Below are 21,757 nucleotides of genomic sequence, written 5' to 3'. Positions count from 1 at the left end.
TAATGAAATTATGGTTGTATTTTGTATTTTGTGGGCGGCAGGTAGCCTAGTGGTTAGAACATTTGCCGAGTAACCGAAAGGTTGCTGGAGCGAATCCCCGAGCTGACAAGGTAAAAATATGTCATTATGCTCCTGAACAAGGCAGTTAACCCACTGTTCCCAGATTGGCCGTCATTGTAAATAAGAATTAGTTCTTAACTGACTTGACTAGTTAAATAAAGGTTCAAAAATACAAATTTACATTTCAGTGGTCTTTAATTCTTTGTTACTTTTATATTTTTTATTTTAACTTGTTTAAATTAAAACTGCATTGTTGGTTAAGGGCTTGTAAGTAAGCATTTCACCTGTTGTATTCGGCGGTGTGACAAATAACATTTGATTTGATTGAAAATACTCAGTTTAGATCATTTTTAACTATAACATGTATTCTAAATGTAAACCAGTCAGGTTTCAGACCTGGTCATAGCACCATCTATGCTACTTCTTTGGACCTGTCTAAAGCATTGAACACAGTAGAACACTCATTACCTATTCACAGGCTTTCATCAATTGGTCTGAACCAGGCAACATGTAGATGGTTTGAAAAATAATTTAAGGACAGAACACATAATAAAGGGTGTCCCACAGGGATCGGTTCTTGGTACGGTTCTTTTCACTATTTACATGAAAGGGGAAAGGGGGATACCTAGTCAGTTTTACTGTCACGTTCCTCGTATTCTCCCTCATCGGAAGATATGTCGAAATCACTCGATGACCAATACGCAGCGGGTTGACTGTTCCACATCATATTTATTATAGATGGAAATGACAAAACAAAATAAACACGCAAAGGAGAAAGGTGACAGTTTCACAGGTGAAACGAAACACAGTGCAAAATACAATTACCAACAAACACACAGACAAACACACCCTACTAATATAGGACTCCCAATCAAAGGCAACTCAACACACCTGCCTTCAATTGAGAGTCCAGCACCCAACCTACACATAGAAAACCTAACCTAGAACCTAACCCAACACTCACAACCCCACTATACCATAACCAAACATAACTCTGCCACGTCCTGACCAAATATAATACAAAAATACCTAAGTATATGGTCAGGACGTGACATTTACAACTGAATGCCTTCAACTGAAATGTGTCTTCCGCATTTAACCCAACCCCTCTGAATCAGAGAGGTGCGGTGGGCTGCCTTAAACAACATCAACGTCTTCGGTGCCTGGGGAACAGTGGGTTAACTGCCTTGTCTTGATTCGATCCAGCAACCTTTCAAACAATATTGGTTTACTGTATCTGTAATAATTCAAACTTTCACCTGTATGCAGATGACACTGTGGTGTCTGCTATTGCCCCCACAGCCGACCAGGCTCTGTCAGAGCTTCAATCTGACTTTATTGTAATCGTCTCAAATCCCTTCCTGTTGAACGTGGATCCAGGGAGTGCTTGGTTTGTTGTTTTGGAGAGTTTGTTGTTTTGAAAGTGTATTGGAAAGTTTCTTAGTAGCTAGATAACTTTTGAGTTTGGATCATGTGATGCAGTTAGCATCAGTAGCTGGGACTGCTACTCTCTGTCCAATGATCCTGCCAACCATGGCCGGGTCTGAGGAGCTATTTGGCATAGCATGATAGGCTAGCTAGCTGCCTATCATGCTAGCAGCCCATGACTGCAGCCCACAATGCGGTTAGTCATTGTGGCTGGGACCGCAGATTGTCCGGGTTTGTGGCTGTCTAGATCCCTGCTATTTGTTGTTGTTTTCAATCTTCCTTGTGACCTGCCCTGTCTGGAACTGCGAGGAGTACATGGTTTATAGCTACCATGACAAATACCAAAGCTGGCGGGAGTATGTTGAGGACAGGGGTGTTTCTCTATCACAGTTGAAGGATCTTTTAAACAAACACAAATAGTTCTACAAGCAGAAAATAGCTTCAAGTGTTTTGTCCAAATACTGGTGGATTCAACTAATAAAAGAATGGACAATCTGACCAGAGAGGTCCCGGATCTGAAGAAGAGTTTGCAGTTCTCCCAGGGTCAGCTCAATGAGTTGAAACAGGAAAACAGCAAGATGACGGCAATCTGTAAGTCAGTGAGAGAGGACATCAGTTCTGTGTGTGAATCCATGATAACAATGATGGAGAAATCAGATCTCGATGGACAATCAAGGCGCAACAACAAGGTTGTGGACGGAATTGCAGAATCTCCACATGAGACCTGAACGTAGTCTGAGGACAAAGTGAGAGAAATTATCTCTGAGAAATTGAAGATGGACCACAGGAAGATTGAGGTGGAGCGTGCCCATAGGGCTGGAAAACCCAGGCCGATAGTGATCAAGTTCCTGAGGTTCAAGGACAAGGTAGCTGTTCTGGTAAGAGCCAAGAACTTGAGAGGAATATATATTTTCCTCAACAAGGAGTATCGTGAAGCTGTGCACCAAAAGAGGAAATAACTTATCCCTGCCATGAAAGCTGCCAGAGCATGTGGGGACATTACTTACATCTACTATGACAGGCTCATTGTCCACTCTCCCTCCCAGAAGCCTGGAAGGGATGAGAGCCAAACCTATGGGTTCGTAGCTTCAACCCCGCAGCACACACACACACACACCAATTGATTAATGGACTGCTGAATGTATATATTTTTCTCTTACTTTTCCATATTATCTCTATCTCTGATAAGCTACCCAGGAAAGGGCTGAAAATAGCCCATATTAATATATGTAGCCTTAGAAATAATGTTAATAAAATCAATAACTTGCTAACTTAAGATAACATTCATATATTAGCCATTTCAGAGACTCACTTGGATAATTCACCTGATGATACAGCAGTAGCAATACAATGATATAACATCTCTGGAAGAGACCGAAATGCTTATCGAGCAGGTGTTGCTGTGTATATTCAGAGCCATATCCCTGTAATGCTTAGAGAAGGTCTTATGTCAAGTGTTATTGAAGTGCTGTAGTTGCAGGTTCACTTGGCACATCTAAAGCCTTTTCTTTTGTGGTGTCGCTATAGGCCACCAAGTGCTAACAGTCAGTATCTAGATAATATGTGTGACATGCTTGATGAATGAATGAATGAAAATCGCCAGTTGGCAACCTTATGGGATTAATTGACACAAATAAACATTCACTGTTGTAATCAAATCAAATACAATTTTATTTGTCACATGCTCCGAATACAACAGGTACCTTACAGTGAAATGCATACTTACAAGTCCTCAAAACCAACAATGCAGTTTTAAGAAAAAAAGTGTTTACAAAGTATTTACTAAAATAAACTGAAGTAAAACATTTTTTTTAAGTAAAGTATAGGTAGAGGTAAAGTTACTATGCATGGATAATAAACAGAGAGTAGCAGCAGCGTAAAAATGGGCGTGGGGGGTATTGCAAATAGTCCGGGTAGCCATTAGATTAACTGTTCAGCAGTCTTATGGCTTGGGGGTAGAAGCTGTTAACCTCCCTGGGCAAGGTGGGACGTTTGCGTCCCACCTAGTCAACAGCCAGTGGAATCGCGTCGCGCGAAATACAAATACTTCATAAATGTTATAACTTCAATTTCTCAAACATATGACTATTTTACACCATTTTATAGATACACTTCTCCTGAATCGAACCACGTTGTCCGATTTCAAAAAGGCTTTACAGCGAAAGCAAAACATTAGATTATGTTAGGCGAGTACCCTGCCAAAAATAATCACACAGCCATTTTCAAAGCAACTAGCATGCATCACAAATACCCAAAACACAGCTAAATGCTACTTCCTGAGTGGTATGATGGCTGCGTGGTCCCATGGTGTTTATTCATGCGTACTATTGTTTGTACAGATGAACGTGGTATCTTCAGGCATTTGCAAATTGCTCCCAAGGATGAACCAGACTTGTGGAGGTCTACCAGGTCTTGGCTGATTTCTTTGTATTTTCCCATGATGTCAAGCAAAGAGGCACTGAGTTTGAAGGTAGGCCTTGAAAAACAGCCACAGGTAGACCTCCAGTTGAATCAAATGACTATCAGAAGCTCCTAAAGCCATGACATCATTTTTGGGATTTTTCCAAGCTGTTTAAAGCATAGTCAACTTAGTGTAGGTAAACTTCTGACCCACTGGAATTGTGATACAGAGTATTATTAGTGAAATAATCTGTCTGTAAACAATTGTTGGAAAAATGACTTGTGTCATGCACAAAGTAGATGTCCTAACTGACTTGCCAAAACTATAGTTTGTTAACACGAAATTTGTGGAGTGGTTGAAAAAAGAGTTTTAATGACTTCAACCTAAGTGTATGTAAATTTCCGACTTCAACTGTATCATGGTAGAAAGGGCAGCAGAGGATATAATGACTTTCATTCTCTATTTCTTCGAGGTCACAATAGTTACATTGTCTTTCCTCTTCCATTTCACCACAATACCGACCTGTTTCAATAGGCAGAGGCAATATCCCTGATCTTACCTGTTCACATCTCTTGCTTTTAGATAGGTTATACATAATATATCTCTCACACACAAATTCCCCCTTAATCAAACAAAAGGTTCTCAATTTCGGTTCCTGATTAATCTCATCCACCCATTTTTTTCATATTGCATCAACAGTTGATTTTAAATAACATCTATGTTCCCCTTAATTTGTTTTCGTACAAATGTTCACAATCAGACTGTTGAAAAAAGTCAGACATTTCAGTTGCCCAGGTTCCCCCATTGAAAAAAACTTTACTAGCAATAGTGGCATATCCAACAGTCTATTCCAAAGTTTCACCATACACGCCTTCCATCTCATCTCACCTCACAGGGTTCCCAACCCATTTCCCCAGTTATTGCAAGTATAGGTGCAAACTTGTGGACACCTAAAAAGTAACGTACTTGATAGTGTATGTGATGTAAACAGAGAGGTCTACTTTCTTGGGGACCTGAATATTGACTGGTTTTCATCAAGATGGTCCCTAAAGAGTAAGCTTCTCACTGTAACCAGTGCCTGTAATCTGGTTCAGGTTATTAATCAACCTACCAGGGTGTTTACAAACACTACAGGAACAAGATCATCCACATGTATCGATCACATTTTTACTAATACTATAGAACTTTGTTCTAAAGCTGTATCCGTACCCATTGGATGCAGTTAACACAATATAGTGGCTATATCTACGAAAGCCAAAGTTCCAAAAGCTGGGCCTAAAATAGTGTATAAGAGATCATACAAAAGATTTTGCTGTGACTCTTATGTGGATAATGTTAAAAACATTTGTTGGTCTGATGTGATTAAAAAGAAGAAGAAACTGTGTTATGAAGCCAAGATCAATGATATAAAGAATGATAAATGAAATTATGGGCAGAAAGACAAATGTCATAGAATCAGATGGCTGATTAATCACAAAACCACTTGATTGGCAAAGTGGGCAAATTTAGGAAGGAAATGCCACAACGAACAGTGAACCATCATATTCATGCATAAAAAAAATTATAATGAAAGAAAAGCATTGCAATTTAGAATTTTGTAAAGTAAGTGTGGGATAGGTGGGGAAATGATTGTCAATAATGACAAACCTCCTGGCATTGACAACTTAGATGGAAAGCTATTGAGGATGGTAGCTGACTCTATATCCACTCCTATCTGTCATATCTTTAATCTGAGCCTAGAGGAAAGTCTTTGTCCTCAGGCCTGGAGGTAGGCCAAAGTCATTCCGCTACCCAAGACTGGTAAAGCGGCCTTTACTGGTTGTACCAGCAGACCTATCATCTTGTTGCCAGCTCTTAGCAAAATGTTGGAAAAAATAGTGTTTGACCAAATCCAATGCTATTTCTTTGTAAACAAATTAACAACAGACTTTCAGCATGCTAATAGAGAACTCAACATGTACTGCACTGACACAAATTACTGATGATTGGTTGAAAGAAATTGATAATAAAGGCATTGTGGGAGCTGTATTGTTATATTTCAGTGTAGCCTTTGATATTATTGACCATAACCGGTTGTTGGAAAAACGTATGTGTTATGGCTTTTCAACCACTGCCATCACGTCTTGCTCTTCATTGTAATCAGAGGGCTGATATAAGTACTATTCGTGCCTGTCTCTCTTGGCTAAGAGTTTAGAAGAGACTGACTGCCATCTTTTTATAAGTAATATTAATGTGTAGAAAATCGCAAATTATTCACATAGTCAACTTACATACAGCTCTGACACACACACACTTACCCCACCAGACATGCCACCAGGGGTCTTTTCACAGTCCCCAAATGCAGAACGAATTCAACAAAGTACTAATAAAATACAAAATACCAACGCAGAAAGCCTTTGTTGAACTGAAATTGGTATTTAATGCAGGTAAAACCAAGCGTATGTTATTTTCCAAATCATGTAAAAACATATCTGATGATTTGTGCATATGTACTTTCTATGGTGCCCTCATTGACCATGTTCCTGCTTATAAATATCTGGGCATCTGGACTGACAAAAGGTATCTTTCAAAAAGCATGTTGATGAGTTGGATAAGAAATTAAGAATTAAAATCGGCTTCTTCTATAGGAACAGGTCCTGTCTTTCCTTTAATTGCAGAAAACAAATCATTCAGTCAACATTCATTCTGGCTATTAACTATGACGATATGTCTATATGAATACAGCTGCCACTGTATTGAAGCCATTGGACGCAGTTTAACATTACGGGCGATAGGTTCAGTGCACATCATTGCATTTTGTATCAGAAAGTAGGCTGGTCTCTTTGAAGTCTCGTAGATTGATGCATGGCGCTCATTTAATTTATAAAGCCCTCTTGCATGAACTTCCACCATACCTAACCTCATTGTTAACCTTCAGACGTACAAGTTACCAGACCAGCACTCAGGGATGGCTAACCCTGAAGATCCCTTCAATCTCCACCAAATTAGGAAAATCTGCTTTAAGTTTTTTTGCGCCTCTCATGTGGAATGATCTCCAAAACTCCTTAAAGTAGGTGGAGTTTGTGCCTCTAGGGCAGGGGTCTCCAACAGGTTGATCACGAGCTACCAGTAGCTCACAGCCCACCTATGAGTAGCTCACCAAACAATTCCGAAAGTATATGCAATTTTTTATGTGTTCCATCGCAAATTGTCATAAACAAATCTCACACGTATCAGACACCGCAAGCTCCCAGCTACTATCTAAGGAACGCAACATTGACATTATCCCACCCCTGGTTACCCACTAATGGCTTAAAAAGCCAAACCTAACCAAATATCTGCCAATTCATTTCCAGCAATATTGTCCGTCTGTATGTGTGGTGTGGGCGTTTGTCTATCACTCTGTGTCTAGCCAGTTGATGTGATAAAACCGTCTTCTAGGTTGACAGAAATACTTTCCCCAAAACCTTCTCAATTAAATGATATCATTTGTATCTACTGAACAAAAATATAAATGCTTTATGCAACAATTTCAAAGATTTTACTGAGTTACCGTTCATAGGAAATCAGTCTATTAAAGTAAATTCATTTGGCCATAATCTATGGATTTTACATGACTGGGAATACAGAAAAGCATCTATTGTTCACAGATACCTTAAAAAAAGGTAGGAATCAGAAAATCAGTCAGTATCTGGTGTGACCACCATGTGCTTCATGCAGCGCAACACATCTCCTTCACATAGAGTTGATCAGACTGTTGATTGTGGCTTGTGGAATATTGTCCCACTCCTCTTCAATGGCTGTGCGAAGTTACTGGATGGTGACAGGAACTGGAACATGCTGTTGTACACGTCGATCCACAGCATCCCAAACATGCTCAATGAGTGAGAATGCAGACCATGGACGAACTGGGACATTTACTGCTTGCAGGAATTGTGTACAGATCCTTGCAACATGGGGCCGTGCAATATCATACTGAAACATGAGGTGATGGCGGCGGATAAATGGTACGACAATGGGCCTCAGGATATTGTCAAGGTATCTCTGTGCATTCAAAATGCAGTTGTGTTTGTTGTCCGAAGCTTATGCCTGCCCATACCATAACCCCACCGCCACCATGGGGCACTCTGTTCACAATGTTGATATTAGTAAGTCGCTTGCCCACACAACGCCATACTGCCACGCTGTCTGCCATCTGCCAGGTAAGGTTGAAACCGGGATTCATCCATATAGAGCACACTTCTCCAGCGTGCCAGTTGCCAACGAAGGTGAGCATTTGCCCACTAAAGCCGGTTAGGACGCCGAACTGCAGTCAGGTCAAGACCCTGGTGAGGATGATGATCATGCAGATGAGCTTCCCTGAGATGGTTTCTGACAGTTTGTGCAAAAATTCTTGGGTTGTGAAAACCCACAGTTTCATCAGCTTTCCAGGTGGCTGGTCTCAGACGATCCCGAAGGTAAAGAAGCTGGATGTGGAGGTCCTGGGCTGGCGTGATTACACATGGTCTGCAGTTTTGAGGCTGGTTGGACGTAGTACCAAATTCTCTGGCAACAGCTCTGGTGGACAGTCCTGCAGTCATCATGCCAATCTGTGGCATTGTGTTGTGTGACAAAATTGCACATTTTAGAGTGGCCTTTTATTGTCCCCAGCTTCAATTTTGTTGTTTCTCTATGAACTATTGTAATTCTGGGAGTGAAATACAAAACAAAAATTTATAACCAGGAATAATAAAACTGAGAAACAGAATTTGGAAAAATATAAAACAGAATTTGGGGAAAAAATCATAGATTTTATAGGGCCCCCCCCCTTACAGTTGTTTATTAACCATTATTTCACCAGGTATATTGACAGAAACATAGTACACTACTTTCTCTTGTACACTAAAGACCCGGGGTGGAGAGGAGAAGAGAAGGACGTACCTATTTGAAAGCTAAAAAAAAATTACTAGCTCGTCTTTTTTTTTTAAGTAGCTCTCATTCTAGGAGCGGTTGGAGACCCCTGTTCTAGGGCAATTCAGGTGGATGTTAAAGGGCTGAAGAATGTGTTTTGTTTTTCATGTTTTGTGTTTGCTTTCCATGTATTGTGTAATTGATGTGTACAGTATATACTGTAGCTATGTATAGTGTAATTGTTGTTTATTGATGTGTTCATGCAGGGCTCATATGCAAAAGAGACCGTGGTCTCAGCATGAATCCCTGGCTAAGTAATGGTTAAATCATATAATTTCATTTTATGCTGTTTGTTGGATTGCAATGTTTTTATTCGATCAGGAACAAAATTGGAACAAACTAAAGCATAAACTTCAAACACAGAGAGAAAATAGCACAGACACAAACATTCCTTGTATTTTTCATGGACGGGAGCTGTCCAGATGATGGAGAAATTAGTTCTCTGTTTGTTCTCAGGTCGATCAGGCTGAAGTTAAAACTCCTGTCTCCACATTAAAGTGCTGTACCTCCCGCCCTTGCTCGCTCGCTCCCTCGCTCGCTCCCGGGGCTCTGTTAATAGATGACAGGTTTTGCTGATGATAGTTATTTTATCCAGTCAACCATCTTGACAGGATGCTGATGGAAGCAGTGGCCTTTCTCTGAACCGACAGGAGATTAATGAAATCAAGACAACTTAGTTTGGCATCTACTGTTGCTAACGTGACTGTTTTCTACAGGATTGGAGAGCCTTAGTGTTTTGGTGCAATGCTAGCCCACATGAAAAATGCTATAGTATTCTATGGTATAAATACTGTAGTATTGCTATATTTATATACTATAGTATTCACTGTTGGGTTATTTCGGACTCTACTGTAGTATTTACTGTGTTTTTGCGGACATGACTGTAGTATACTGTAGTATTTACTGCAGTGTTTTTGCAGACATGACTGTATTATACTGTTGTATTTACTATACTGTTTTTGTTTTATTATGTTTGACATAGAAGTTGGGTCTTTCACATTTAGGAAACCTACTGGATAATTACTAAAATAGCACATTTTCCATAACCTGTAATTAGGTAGGACTGGCGTCTGAATGGATAGTTCATGTCACGTCCTGACCAGCAGAGGGAGTAATTGTATTATATTTGGTCAGGACGTGGCAGAGGGGTATTTGTTTCATATGGTTCAGGTTGTGTGTGTTATTTAAGGGGTGTTTGATTTATTTAGTCTGGGGTTTGAGTATTGTTCTAGTGTTGGTTTTCTATGGTTTATCTAGTTGTTCTGTTTCTTTGTTAGTCTGTGTGGCTCCCGATCAGGAACAGCTGTATGTCGTTGTTCCTGATTGGGAGTCATATATTAGGTGTGTGTTTTTCACTTGGGTTTGTGGGTTGTTGTCTTTAGCACTGCTGCTTTATGTTAGCCTGCTAAACTGTACCTGTCGTTTCTGATTTTCTTGTTTTTTCATGTTCACGTTGTTTAATAAATTAATGATGAGCACTCAACCCGCTGCGTATTGGTCCACCTTTTCCGACAGTGATTTCTCTATATCTTCAGACGAAGAGGAGCGTTATAGAACAACCCACCAAACAAAGACCAAGCAGCGGAGGAAGGAGCAGCAGGTGGAGTATATGGACTATAGAGAGAGGTGGACTTGGGAGGAGATTCTGGATGGGGCTGGAACTTGGCACTAGGCTGGGGAATACCGTCGCCCAAGGGAAGAGATAGAGGAGGCCAAGGCAGAGAGGCGTTGGTATGAGGCCAGGAACGCGCTGATGGATAAGCACGAGAGGCACCCCCAATAATTTTTTTGGGGGGGGCACACGGGTAGTTTGGCTAGGCCAAGGAAGAGCCATAAGCCAGCTACCCGTGCAACATGGGAGCGTATGGAGGAGCGTATGGAGTGGAGGGCGTCGTGTTTTGCTGAAGTGCGCATGATCTCGCCCATACGCACGCACAGTCCGGTGCGAGTTATTCCAGCCCCTCGCAGATGCTGTGCTAGAGTGGGCATCCAGCCTGGTAGGAGGATGCCTGCGCAGCGCGTCTGGTCACTGGTACGCCTCCTAGGACCAGGCTACCCTACTCCCGCTCTACGCACGGCAACCATCAGGCCCCTGCACTGCCCAGTTCGCCCTGTACCAGCACTCCGCACGTACAGGGCTACTAGTTCCATCCAGCCAGGACGGGTGGTGCAGGAGGTGCGTTCAAGACCGCCTGTGCGCCTCCATGGTCCGGTGTTTCCAGTTCCTGTCTCTCGTGCTGACCCGGAAGTGCGAACCTCTAGTCTGGCACGTCCAGTACCAGCACCACGTATCAAGCTTCCAGTGAGTCAGCCTAGTCCTATTCAGCCTGTTCCCGCTCCTCGCACTAACCATGGGGTGCGTGTTCTGAAACTGGCAGTTCCAGCACCACGCATCAGGCTTCTAGTGCGTAATAGTATTTCCTCTCGGCCGGTTCCTGCTTCCCGCACTAGCCCTAGGGTGCGTGTCTCCAGCCTGGTACCTCCTCTACCAGCCCCACGCATCAGGCTTCCAGTGCGTCAGCCCAGCCTCGAGAGTCCGGAGACAGTGCCCCGTCCAGAGTCTCCAGCAACAGTGCCTCGTCCAGAGTGTCCGGCAACAGTGCCTCGTCCAGAGTGTCCGGGCAACAATGCCTCGTCCAGAGTGTCCGGCAACAGTGCCTCGTCCAGAGTGTCCGGCAACAGTGCCTCGTCCAGAGTGTCCGGCAACAGTGCCTCGTCCAGAGTGTCCGGCAACAGTGCCTCGTCCAGAGTGTCCGGCAACAGTGCCTCGTCCAGAGTGTCCGGCAACAGTTCCTCGTCCAGAGTGTCCGGAACCGGGGGAGACGGCCCACTGACCGGAACTGGGGGAGACGGCCCACTGTCCGGAACCGGGGGAGACGGCCCACTGTCCGGAACCGGGGGAGACTGCATGCGACCCGGAACCGGGTGAGTCTGCCTGCGACCCGGAACCGGGTGAGTCTGCCCGCGACCCGGAACCGGGTGAGATTGAAATTAACTATGAACCGGGTGAGTCTGCCTACAGCTTTGAACCTAATGAGTCTGCCTACAACCCTGACTGAGGGAGTCTGCCTACGGTCCAGAACCAAGAGACTATGTCGTCAGTCGGGAGGACAGGAGGCTAGAACCAGAACCTCCTCCAGTGTAGGTGGGTTGGGGAGGAGGGACGTAGCACAAGTGCCGTCGTTGACGGCAGCCACCCTCCCTTCCCTCCCTTTTTGTTTAGGGGGTATTTTTTGTTGTTGTTGTTTTGGGGGGGATTTTGGTTTTCTATTAACCTGTTATGGCTAGGGGGCAGTATTTTCACGGCCGGATAAAAAACGTACTCGATTTAATCTGATTATTACTCCTGCCCAGAAACTAGAATATGCATATAATTATTTGCTTTGGATAGAAAACACTCCAAAGTTTCTAAAACTGTTTGAATGGTGTCTGTGAGTATAACAGAACTCATTTGGCAGACCAAAACCTGAGAAGATTCTGTACAGGAAGTTCCCTGTCTGACCATTTCTTGCCCTTCTTGATTATCTCTATCCATTACAGGGGATCTCTGCTGTTACGTGACACTTCCTACGGCTCCCATGGGCTCTCAGAAGGCAGAAAAAAGCTGAATCGTGGCTTTGCAGGCTCTGGCTGAAAAAAAGTAGCGCGTTTGGATAGTGGCCAGTCCCAGTACTATGAAACTCAGGCTCGTGCATGAGGGGATCCCATGCTTTTATTTTCTCTCTCTTTGTACATATACACGCTTTCCCGGTCGGAATATTATCGCTTTTTTACGAGAAAAATTGCATAAAAATTGATTTTAAACAGCGGTTGACATGCTTCGAAGTACGGTAATGGAATATTTAGACATTTTTTGTCACGAAATGCGCCATGCTCGTGACCTTTATTTACACTTCGGATAGTGTCTTGAACTCACTAACAAACGCCGCTATTTGGATATAACAATGGATTATTTGGGACCAAACCAACATTTGTTATTGAAGTAGCAGTCCTGGGAGTGCATTCTGACGAAGAACACCAAAGGTAATCAAACTTTTCTAATAGTAAATCGGAGTTTGGTCAGGGCTAAACTTGGTGGGTGTCTAAATAGCTAGCCGTGATGGCTGGGCTATCTACTCAGAATATTGCAAAATGTGCTTTCACCGAAAAGCTATTTTAAAATCGGACACCTCGATTGCACAAAGGAGTTCTGTATCAATAATTCTTAAAATAATTGTTATGTTTTTTGTGAACGTTTATCGTGAGTAATTTAGTAAATTCACCGGAGGTTTGCGGGGGGTATGCTAGTTCTGAACGTCACATGCTAATGTAAAAAGCTGGTTTTTGATATAAATATGAACTTGATTGAACAAAACATGCATGTATTGTATAACATAATGTCCTAGGTGTGTCATCTGATGAAGATCATCAAAGGTTAGTGCTGCATTTAGCTGTGGTTTTGTTTTTTGTGACATTATATGCTAGCTTGAAAAATGGGTATCTGATTATTTCTGGCTGGGTACTCTGCTGACATAATCTAATGTTTTGCTTTCGCTGTAAAGCCTTTTTGAAATCGGACAGTGTGGTTAGATAAAGAAGAGTCTTGTCTTTAAAATGCTGTAAAATAGTCATATGTTTGAAAAATTGAAGTTTTTGTATTTTTGAGGAATTTGTAATTCGCGCCACGCCTATCATTGGATATTGGAGCAGGTGTTCCGCTAGCGGAATGTCTAGATGTAAGAGGTTAATTAAGGTGCATCTGGGGTCTGCACCTTTAGGGGGGGGTACTGTCACGTCCTGACCAGCAGAGGGAGTAATTGTATTATATTTGGTCAGGACGTGGCAGAGGGGTATTTGTTTCATATGGTTCGGGCTGTGTGTGTTATTTAAGGGGTGTTTGATTTATGTAGTCTGGGGTTTGAGTATTGTTCTAGTGTTGGTTTTCTATGGTTTATCTAGTTGTTCTGTTTCTTTGTTAGTCTGTGTGGCTCCCGATCAGGAACAGCTGTATGTCGTTGTTCCTGATTGGGAGTCATATATTAGGTGTGTGTTTTTCACTTGGGGTTTGTGGGTTGTTGTCTTTAGCACTGCTGCTTTATGTTAGCCTGCTAAACTGTACCTGTCGTTTCTGATTTTCTTGTTTTTTCGTGTTCACGTTGTTTAATAAATTAATGATGAGCACTCAACCCGCTGCGTATTGGTCCACTTTTTCCGACAGCAATTTCTCTATATCTTCAGACGAAGAGGAGCGTTACAGTTCAGAGCTTCTGCTGTACTTCTTCGATAGGTTTTAATTAACGGTGGTTGGCATCCAACGTTATTGGTGCATTATTATTAATGGAATCAAAAAATATAATTAAAAAAAACATTGCGGGAAAGGAGGAAAATGACATCATACCAAATATCAAAAATAGACACGTCAACAAACAAAACCCATCCCACTTCTTTAATCACAGTCCATTCCAAAATACATCCCTACACAGGCTCAGGGGCCTGTGAGGGAAGAACATTCACCAACAGGATTTCTTGCAAGGCCTCGGCTGTGAAATTTCAGCTACATTCACAATGATTCCAATTTTCTCTTCTCCGCTTGTGCTGTACAGTTTATGACCAATGTAATAAATTGTAAAATGTCCACCTTTTTAACATGTAACATTTTATGAGAAACCACCACTTGTGGTGGTGGCTCTACAACCTTTGTTTCTTGCTTGCCACTTGTTCCTTCCATTCTTCTCACCGCCTCCAGATAGGGAACACGGTGGACACCCCTTACTCTTGCCACCTCAATCTCCTTCACCCTAACAGGCCACTCCAGGAATTTAGGGGGCATGTTCGCCACCACAATTGCAGCATTTCACTTAATCTGGCATACTATACTCTTTCCGTCTGCACACACTTGACAGATGACCAAATCTTCTGCATTTATGACACTGAAGGGGCTTGTGCACAAAACCTCTTACAGGATATCTCATGAATCCTATCTTTATATGAGAAGGGAGAGACTCTTCATCAAAGAACAGTAGTATGGATGAAGGGACTTTTTTTCTCCATCCACCCCTCAGATCAGTCAACGGGCACCAACCACTCCATCTACAGTATGTCTTCATGTACAGTATCCTCTGCCTTTTCTCATGCACCACCCCAGAAATGACCCCCTTGATAGGCGCCTTGCTTTGAAAATCCATACAGGAAACACTCTACTCTGATATCTTTATGAGACTTACGACACGCTTCTTCTGCTACGCAGACACACAAAACAAAGCTAAAAACACTTCTTGTGACTCTCAACACTTTCCTCCAACACATTCCAGATTTTCCTAGAGACGTTAAATGGATTTCCCAGGTAGCATCGGTCCAATACCCTCACCCATTCCCATATGGGGGAGGGGAATGGGTGAGGTATATGCAAACTGAATACTGTAGCATTACTATAGTTTAAGTTTTGGGGATAATACTGTATTATTTACTAAAGTATTCTACAGTATACTACAAAATGCTATAGTAAGGACTACACATGATCGAGGGATACTACAGTGTGGAGTATAGTATTCTACATTATAAATCGGGAAGTTCGATTGGCTAACAGCCATGGTATACCACGGGTATGGCAAAACATGTATTTGTACAGCTTTAAATACATTGGTAATCAGTTTATACTAGCAATAAGGCACCACAGAGGTTTGTGGTATATGGCCAATATACCACGGCGATGCGAAGTGCCTAAGAACAGCCCTTAGCTGTGGTATGTTGTCCATATACCACAGTCCCTTGTGCCTTATTGCTTAAGTATAATACGGTTTACTACAGAATTCTATAGTAAGTACTGAAGAACTCTATGGTAAACTGTAAATTTTTTTCATGTGGGAGGTGTGAGCCACAAGATGATTTTAGTTTAAATCTGCTCTGCATGTGTCAAGGATTATGTTGCAAATCATTATAATAATATGATCAGATCATTGTGTTCTTGGAGAATAATTACCTGAAGCGTTTCCCCTCCATTTCATCAAGTGACTTTAGCTCAACAAGTTTAACTGAATGCCTGTAATTACTTTGATTGTCGTCTACAGTAAAGTCATAGATAGCATAGATACAGTACCAGCCAAAAGTTTGGACACACCTACTCATTCAAAGGGTTTTTCTTAATTTTTTGTATTTTCTACACTGTAGAATAATAGTGAAGACATCAAAACTATGAAATAACACATATGGAATCATGTAAAAACCAAACAACTATTAAACCAATCAAAATATATCTTAGATTTTAGATTCTTCAAAGTAGCCAAAGTAGACTGGTGCTGTACTTTTTGATTTTCCCATTACTAAGTAGAATAGGGGCCTACAGTCGGCACTCTACAAACACTATCCAAAACATGACTCAGTTCTACATAGCAACAAGGTTTTATCGAGAGTTTCAAGTTCCTTGGTGTCCACATCACCAACGATCTATCATGCTCCAAACACACCAAGACAGTCGTGAAAAGGGCACGACAAAACCATTTCCCCCCAGGAGACTGAAAAGATTGGGCATGGGTCCCTAGATCCTCAATAAATTCTACAGCTGCAACATCGAGAGCATCCGGACCGGTTGCATCACCGCCTGGTATGGCAACTGCTCGGCATCTGAACGTAAGGTGCTTACAAAGGGTAGTGCGTACGGCCCAGTACACCACTAGGGCCAAGCTTCCTGCAATCCAAGACCTATATAATAGGCAGTGTCAAAGGAAAGCCCATAATATTGTCAGAGACTCCAGTCACAGTCATAGACTGTTTTCTCTGCTACTGCACGGCAAGCGGTACCGGAGCACCAAGTCTAGTACCAAAAGGCTCCTTAGCAGCTTCTACCCCCAAGCCATAAGACTGCTGAACAATTAATCAATGGCCATTGGACTATTACATTCACCCCCCCATTTGTTTTGTACACTGCTGCTACTCACTGTTTATTATCTATGCAAAGTCGCTTTACCCCTATCTACATTTACAAGTTATCTCTAACCTGTACCTACCCCCGCACACTGACTCGGTACCGGTACCCCCTGTATATAGCCTTGTTATTGTTATGTTATTGTGTTTCTTTTTATAAAAAAATATATATTTTCTTAACTCTTCTTGAACTGCACTGTTGGTTAAGGGCTTGTAAAGCATTTCACGGTAAAGTCTGCACTTGTTGTATTCGGCACATGTGACAAATAAAGTTTGATTTGATCAGTCAGCTATTGGAAGAGAACATTGCTCTCCATGGCTGCATCTGCTGCAGTGCCACAGGATCCTTTGTCCCAGACACTCACGGTTCCAGCCATTGTTCTCAAGAATAAGGCTGATGGAGGACAGACCAATAACCAACACAGCAGAATATGAAGCCCATGATCAATTCATTAGAAACAGCTGCTTTCAGGTTAATCTGGGAGGGCTCTTTAAAACTCAAGGTATGCTTTCAATCGACAGACATTTGACCATTAGAAACCAATTCTGTTTTTCTCTTCCATCCAAACTTGTTCTCATAGGGCCTGTTGGGGTCGGCGACAGAGATAATGACAGGGATGCACATGTCTTACTTCAGGAAGGGAGGACCACACTAGCCACTCAAATCAAATCACTCATCTATGGTTTGTGTCCCTGTCAGGTGCATCAGTACTACAGTTCTCTACCTGAGGACAGGGTGCCGTATGTGAACAGCCCAGGAGAGAAGCACCGCATCAAACAGCTGATTCACCAGCTGCCCCCACACGACAACGAGGTGACACACTAGTTTACCTGATACTCTGTGTCTAGTGACTATTGACACATTCACACAGGTATGGCTGATGTATTTGATATTGGTGATGATGGAGTATGTTGATCTGGTTGTCAGGTCCGATACTGTAACGCGCTGGACGACGAGGAGAAGAGGGAGCTCAAGCTCTTCAGTAACCAGAGGAAAAGGGACAACCTGGGCCGAGGCAATGTCCGCCCTTTCCCACTGTCCGTCAGTGGGGCCATCTGTGAACAGGTACACACTGCTGACACAAAACAATCACAGAAATCCTACAGCACAAAGAGCAGACACGTAGGTGGTTCCACTAGGGCAGGTATTCCCAAACTGGGGTACGGGGGTACGCGCAATGCTGTTGGGGGTACGCCAAATAAAAATGTGATTCACATATAAAAGAACAATTCAAAAATATAACAATAATAATTCTTTACATTTTCAAACACTCCATTTATATTTTCCAACGGGGCTATACATTTGGGTGAGTTTTTTTTTAGCGCTTGAGTAGCCTCGTTTCACTGCCAAAATAAAATTAAACCATCTAGTGTTCAGCGAAATAGCAACACAATGTCAAATACAGGTAGTCTACTCAAATAATTAACATCCAATCACATTAACGGTTACTCTCTCGCAGCTGCTGCTCATTCCGCTTGCTGGAAAATTGATAAATATTTTTTTTTAAGTAAGGCCCATGTCCATAGAGACATACCAGCTCTACTGGTAGTACTGCTACTACCAGCAGTACTACACCTGCACCTGTTGACGACACAAGTTGTTCTGCTTCCACGAACACATCCAATGCTAGCATCAGTAATTCTACATTTGTTGTTAGCCCAGCTAGCATAGACACTGACGGTTGCAACTCTGATGCAGCAGAAGAACTGCTGCCCCATACCTGGGAAAGCACAGAACAACAGACAGATGTTTGACCATCGAAGAGGCACAAATATGATGAGAAATACATTGATTTGGGGTTCACTTACACTACCATTCAAAGTTTGTGGTCACTATGAAATGTCCTTGTTTTTGAAAGAAAAGCCATTTTTTGTCCATTAAAATAACATCAAATTGATCAGAAATACAGTGTAGAAATTGTTGATGTTGTAATTAACTATTGTAGCTGGAAACGACAGATTTTTTATTGAATATCTACATTGGCGTACAGAGACCCATTATCAGCAACCATAATTCCTGTGTTCCAATAGCACGTTGTGTTAGCTAATCCAAGTTTATCATTTTAAAAGGCTAAATGATCATTAGAAAACCCTTCTGCAATTAGCTGAAAACTGTTGTTCTGATTAAAGAAGCAATAAAACTGACCTTCTTTAGACTAGTTGAGTATCTGGAGCATCAGCATTTGTGGGTTCGATTACAGGCTCAGAATGGCCAGAAACTTTTCTTCTCAAACTCGTCAGTCTATTCTTGTTCTGAGAAATGAAGGCTATTCCATACAAGAAATTGCCAAGAAACTGAAGATCTCGTACAACGCTGTGTACGACTCCCTTCACAGAAAAAGCGCAAACTGGCTCTAACCAGAATAGAAAGAGGAGTGGGTGGACCCTGTGCACAACTGAGCAAGAGGACAAGTACATTAGAGTGTCTAGTTTGAGAAACAGACATCTCACAAGTCCTCAACTGGCAGCTTCATTAAATAGTACCTGCAAAACACCAGTCTCAATGTCAACAGTGAAGAGGTACCTCTCGGATGCAGGCCTTCTAGGCAGAGTTGCAAAGAAAAAGCCATATCTCAGACTGGCCAATAAAAAAAAGATTAAGATGGGCAAAAGAACACAGACACTGGACAGAGGAACTTTGCCTAGAAGGTCAGCATCCCGGAGTCGCATCTTCACTGTTGACGTTGAGACTGGTGTTTTGCGGGTACTATCAAATGAAGCTGCCAGCTCTTCTCTGTCCGCATTAACAAGGACAACACACAGGTCTTTCCATAATTGTATGATTTTTTTGTGTATAAATGACCTCATGCTTACGGACAATGTCAAATGTGATATATAGCACCTGACTTAGATGGGTGAGCAATTACGCAGGTACTTTCCCGAAACGGATGACACAAACAACTGGATTCGTTATCCCTTTCATGCCCTGCCTCCAGTCCACTTACCAATATCTGAACAAGAGAGCCTCATCGAAATTGCAACAACAAATGGAATTTAATCAGAAGCCACTGCCAGATGTCTGGATAGAGCTGCTCTCTGAGTATCCTGCCTGAATCATGCTGTTAAGACACTGATGCCCTTTGCAAACATGTACCTACTGTATGTGAGAGTGGATTCTCGGCCATCCCTGTAAGGGCTGTCGTGAGAGAGAGACCAAGGTGCAGCGGAGTTAGTGTTCATCATAAAAGGTTTTAATGATCAACGAACACTATACAAAAGAAACCAAAAAACGACTAGCAAACAGTCCTATTAGGAAAATACTCAAAACAGAAACAATTACCCACAAAACCCAAAGGAAAAACATGCTCCTTATGTGTGACTCCCAATCAGCAACAACACTCTACAGCTGTGCCTGATTGGAAGCCACACGGCCAAAATCAATGAAACAAACCAACATAGAAAAATGCACATAGAACGCCCACCCAATGTAACACCCTGGCCTAACCAAAATAAAGAACAAAAACCCCTCTATGGCCAGGGCGTTACAGTACCCCCCCAAGGTGCGGACTCCGACTGCAAAACCTGACTCTGAAGGGGAGGGTCCGGGTGGGCCTTCTTACGGCGGCGGCTCCGGCGGCACTGACCCAGGATTCACCAGGCTGAGGAGACATGTAAGAGGCCTGGCCCTAGGCGCAGGCACAGGACTCACCGGGCTGGTGGGCGGCTCTGACGGCTCCGGACAGGCGGGTGGCTCTGGCGGGTCTGGACAGGCGGGCGGCTCTGGCGGGTCCGGACAGGCGGGTGGCTCCGGACAGGCGGGCGGCTCTGGCGGCTCCGGACAGGCGGGCGGCTCTGGCGGCTCCGGACTGGCGGGCGGCTCTGGCGGCTCCGGACTGGCGAGACCCACTGGAGGCCTAGTCCTAGGGGGCGGCACAGGACGGACCAGGATGGGGAGACCCACTGGAGGCCTGGTCCGTGGAGCAGGCACAGGACTGACCATGATGGGGAGACCCACTGGAGGCCTGGTCCGTGGAAGCGGCACAGGAGAGACCAGGATGCGGAGACCCACTGGAGGCCTGGTCCGTGGAGCAGGCACAGGACTGACCATGATGGGGAGACCGACTGGAGGCCTGGTCCATGGAAGCGGCACAGGAGAGACCAGGATGGGGAGACCCACTGGAGGCCTGGTCCGTGGAGCAGGCACAGGACTGACCAGGATGGGGAGACCCACTGTAGGCCTGGTCCGTGGAAGCAGCACAGGAGAGACCAGGATGGGGAGACCCACTGGAGGCCTGGTCCGTGGAGCAGGCACAGGACTGACCAGGATGGGGAGACCCACTGGAGGCCTAGTCCGTGGAGGCGGCACAGGATTCACCAGGCTGGGGAGACATGCAGGAGGCCTGGTTCTGGGCACAGGCACAGGATAGACCGGGTCCTGAAGACGCACTGGAGGTCTAGAGCGCACGGCCTGCACAACTCGTCCTGGCTCGATGCCCAATCTGGGATGTAACGCACCGGGCTCTCCACGCGTACTGGGGACACTGTGCGCTTTACTGCATAACACGGTACCTGACCAGTACTACATTGCCTCCTGTAAGCACGGGGAGTTGGCCCAGAATTCCTTCCTGGTTCCACCACACTCCCCGTGTGCCCCCCCCCCAAAAAAATGGTTAGCTAGCGGAACACCTGCTCCAATATCCAATGATAGGCGTGGCGCGAATTACAAATTCCTCAAAAATACAAAAACTTCCATTTTTCAAACATATGACTATTTCACAGCATTTAAAGACAAGACTCTCCTTTATCTAACCACACTGTCCGATTTCAAAAAGGCTTTACAGCGAAAGCAAACATTAGATTATGTCAGCAGAGTACCCAGCCAGAAATAATCAGACACCCATTTTTCAAGCTAGCATATAATGTCACATAAACCCAAACCACAGCTAAATGTAGCACTAACCTCTGATGATCTTCATCAGATGACACACCTAGGACATTATGTTATACAATACATGCATGTTTTGTTCAATCAAGTTCATATTTATATCAAAAACCAGCTTTTTACATTAGCATGTGACGTTCAGAACTAGCATACCCCCC

General features: G+C 43.4%; 1 protein-coding gene across 2 annotated transcripts in view; it reads left to right on the top strand.

The window, feature by feature from the left end:
- LOC106571867 (prickle-like protein 2) overlaps nucleotides 1-21,757 on the top strand; it is a 113,832-nt gene that overhangs the window by 75,647 nt on the left and 16,428 nt on the right. For both annotated transcript variants that reach the window (XM_014145381.2, XM_014145380.2), the window contains exons 3-4: nucleotides 17,418-17,531; nucleotides 17,646-17,783. In XM_014145381.2, coding sequence (XP_014000856.2) covers nucleotides 17,418-17,531; nucleotides 17,646-17,783 — 252 coding nt within the window. The remainder of the gene's footprint in view (nucleotides 1-17,417; nucleotides 17,532-17,645; nucleotides 17,784-21,757) is intronic.

This window comes from Salmo salar, chromosome ssa15 (assembly GCF_905237065.1).
Source record: "Salmo salar chromosome ssa15, Ssal_v3.1, whole genome shotgun sequence".
Classification (NCBI taxonomy): Eukaryota; Metazoa; Chordata; class Actinopteri; order Salmoniformes; family Salmonidae; genus Salmo; species Salmo salar.
The sequence above is the reverse complement of the archived record's forward strand: the minus strand, read 5'-3'. Positions and strand labels throughout refer to the sequence as shown.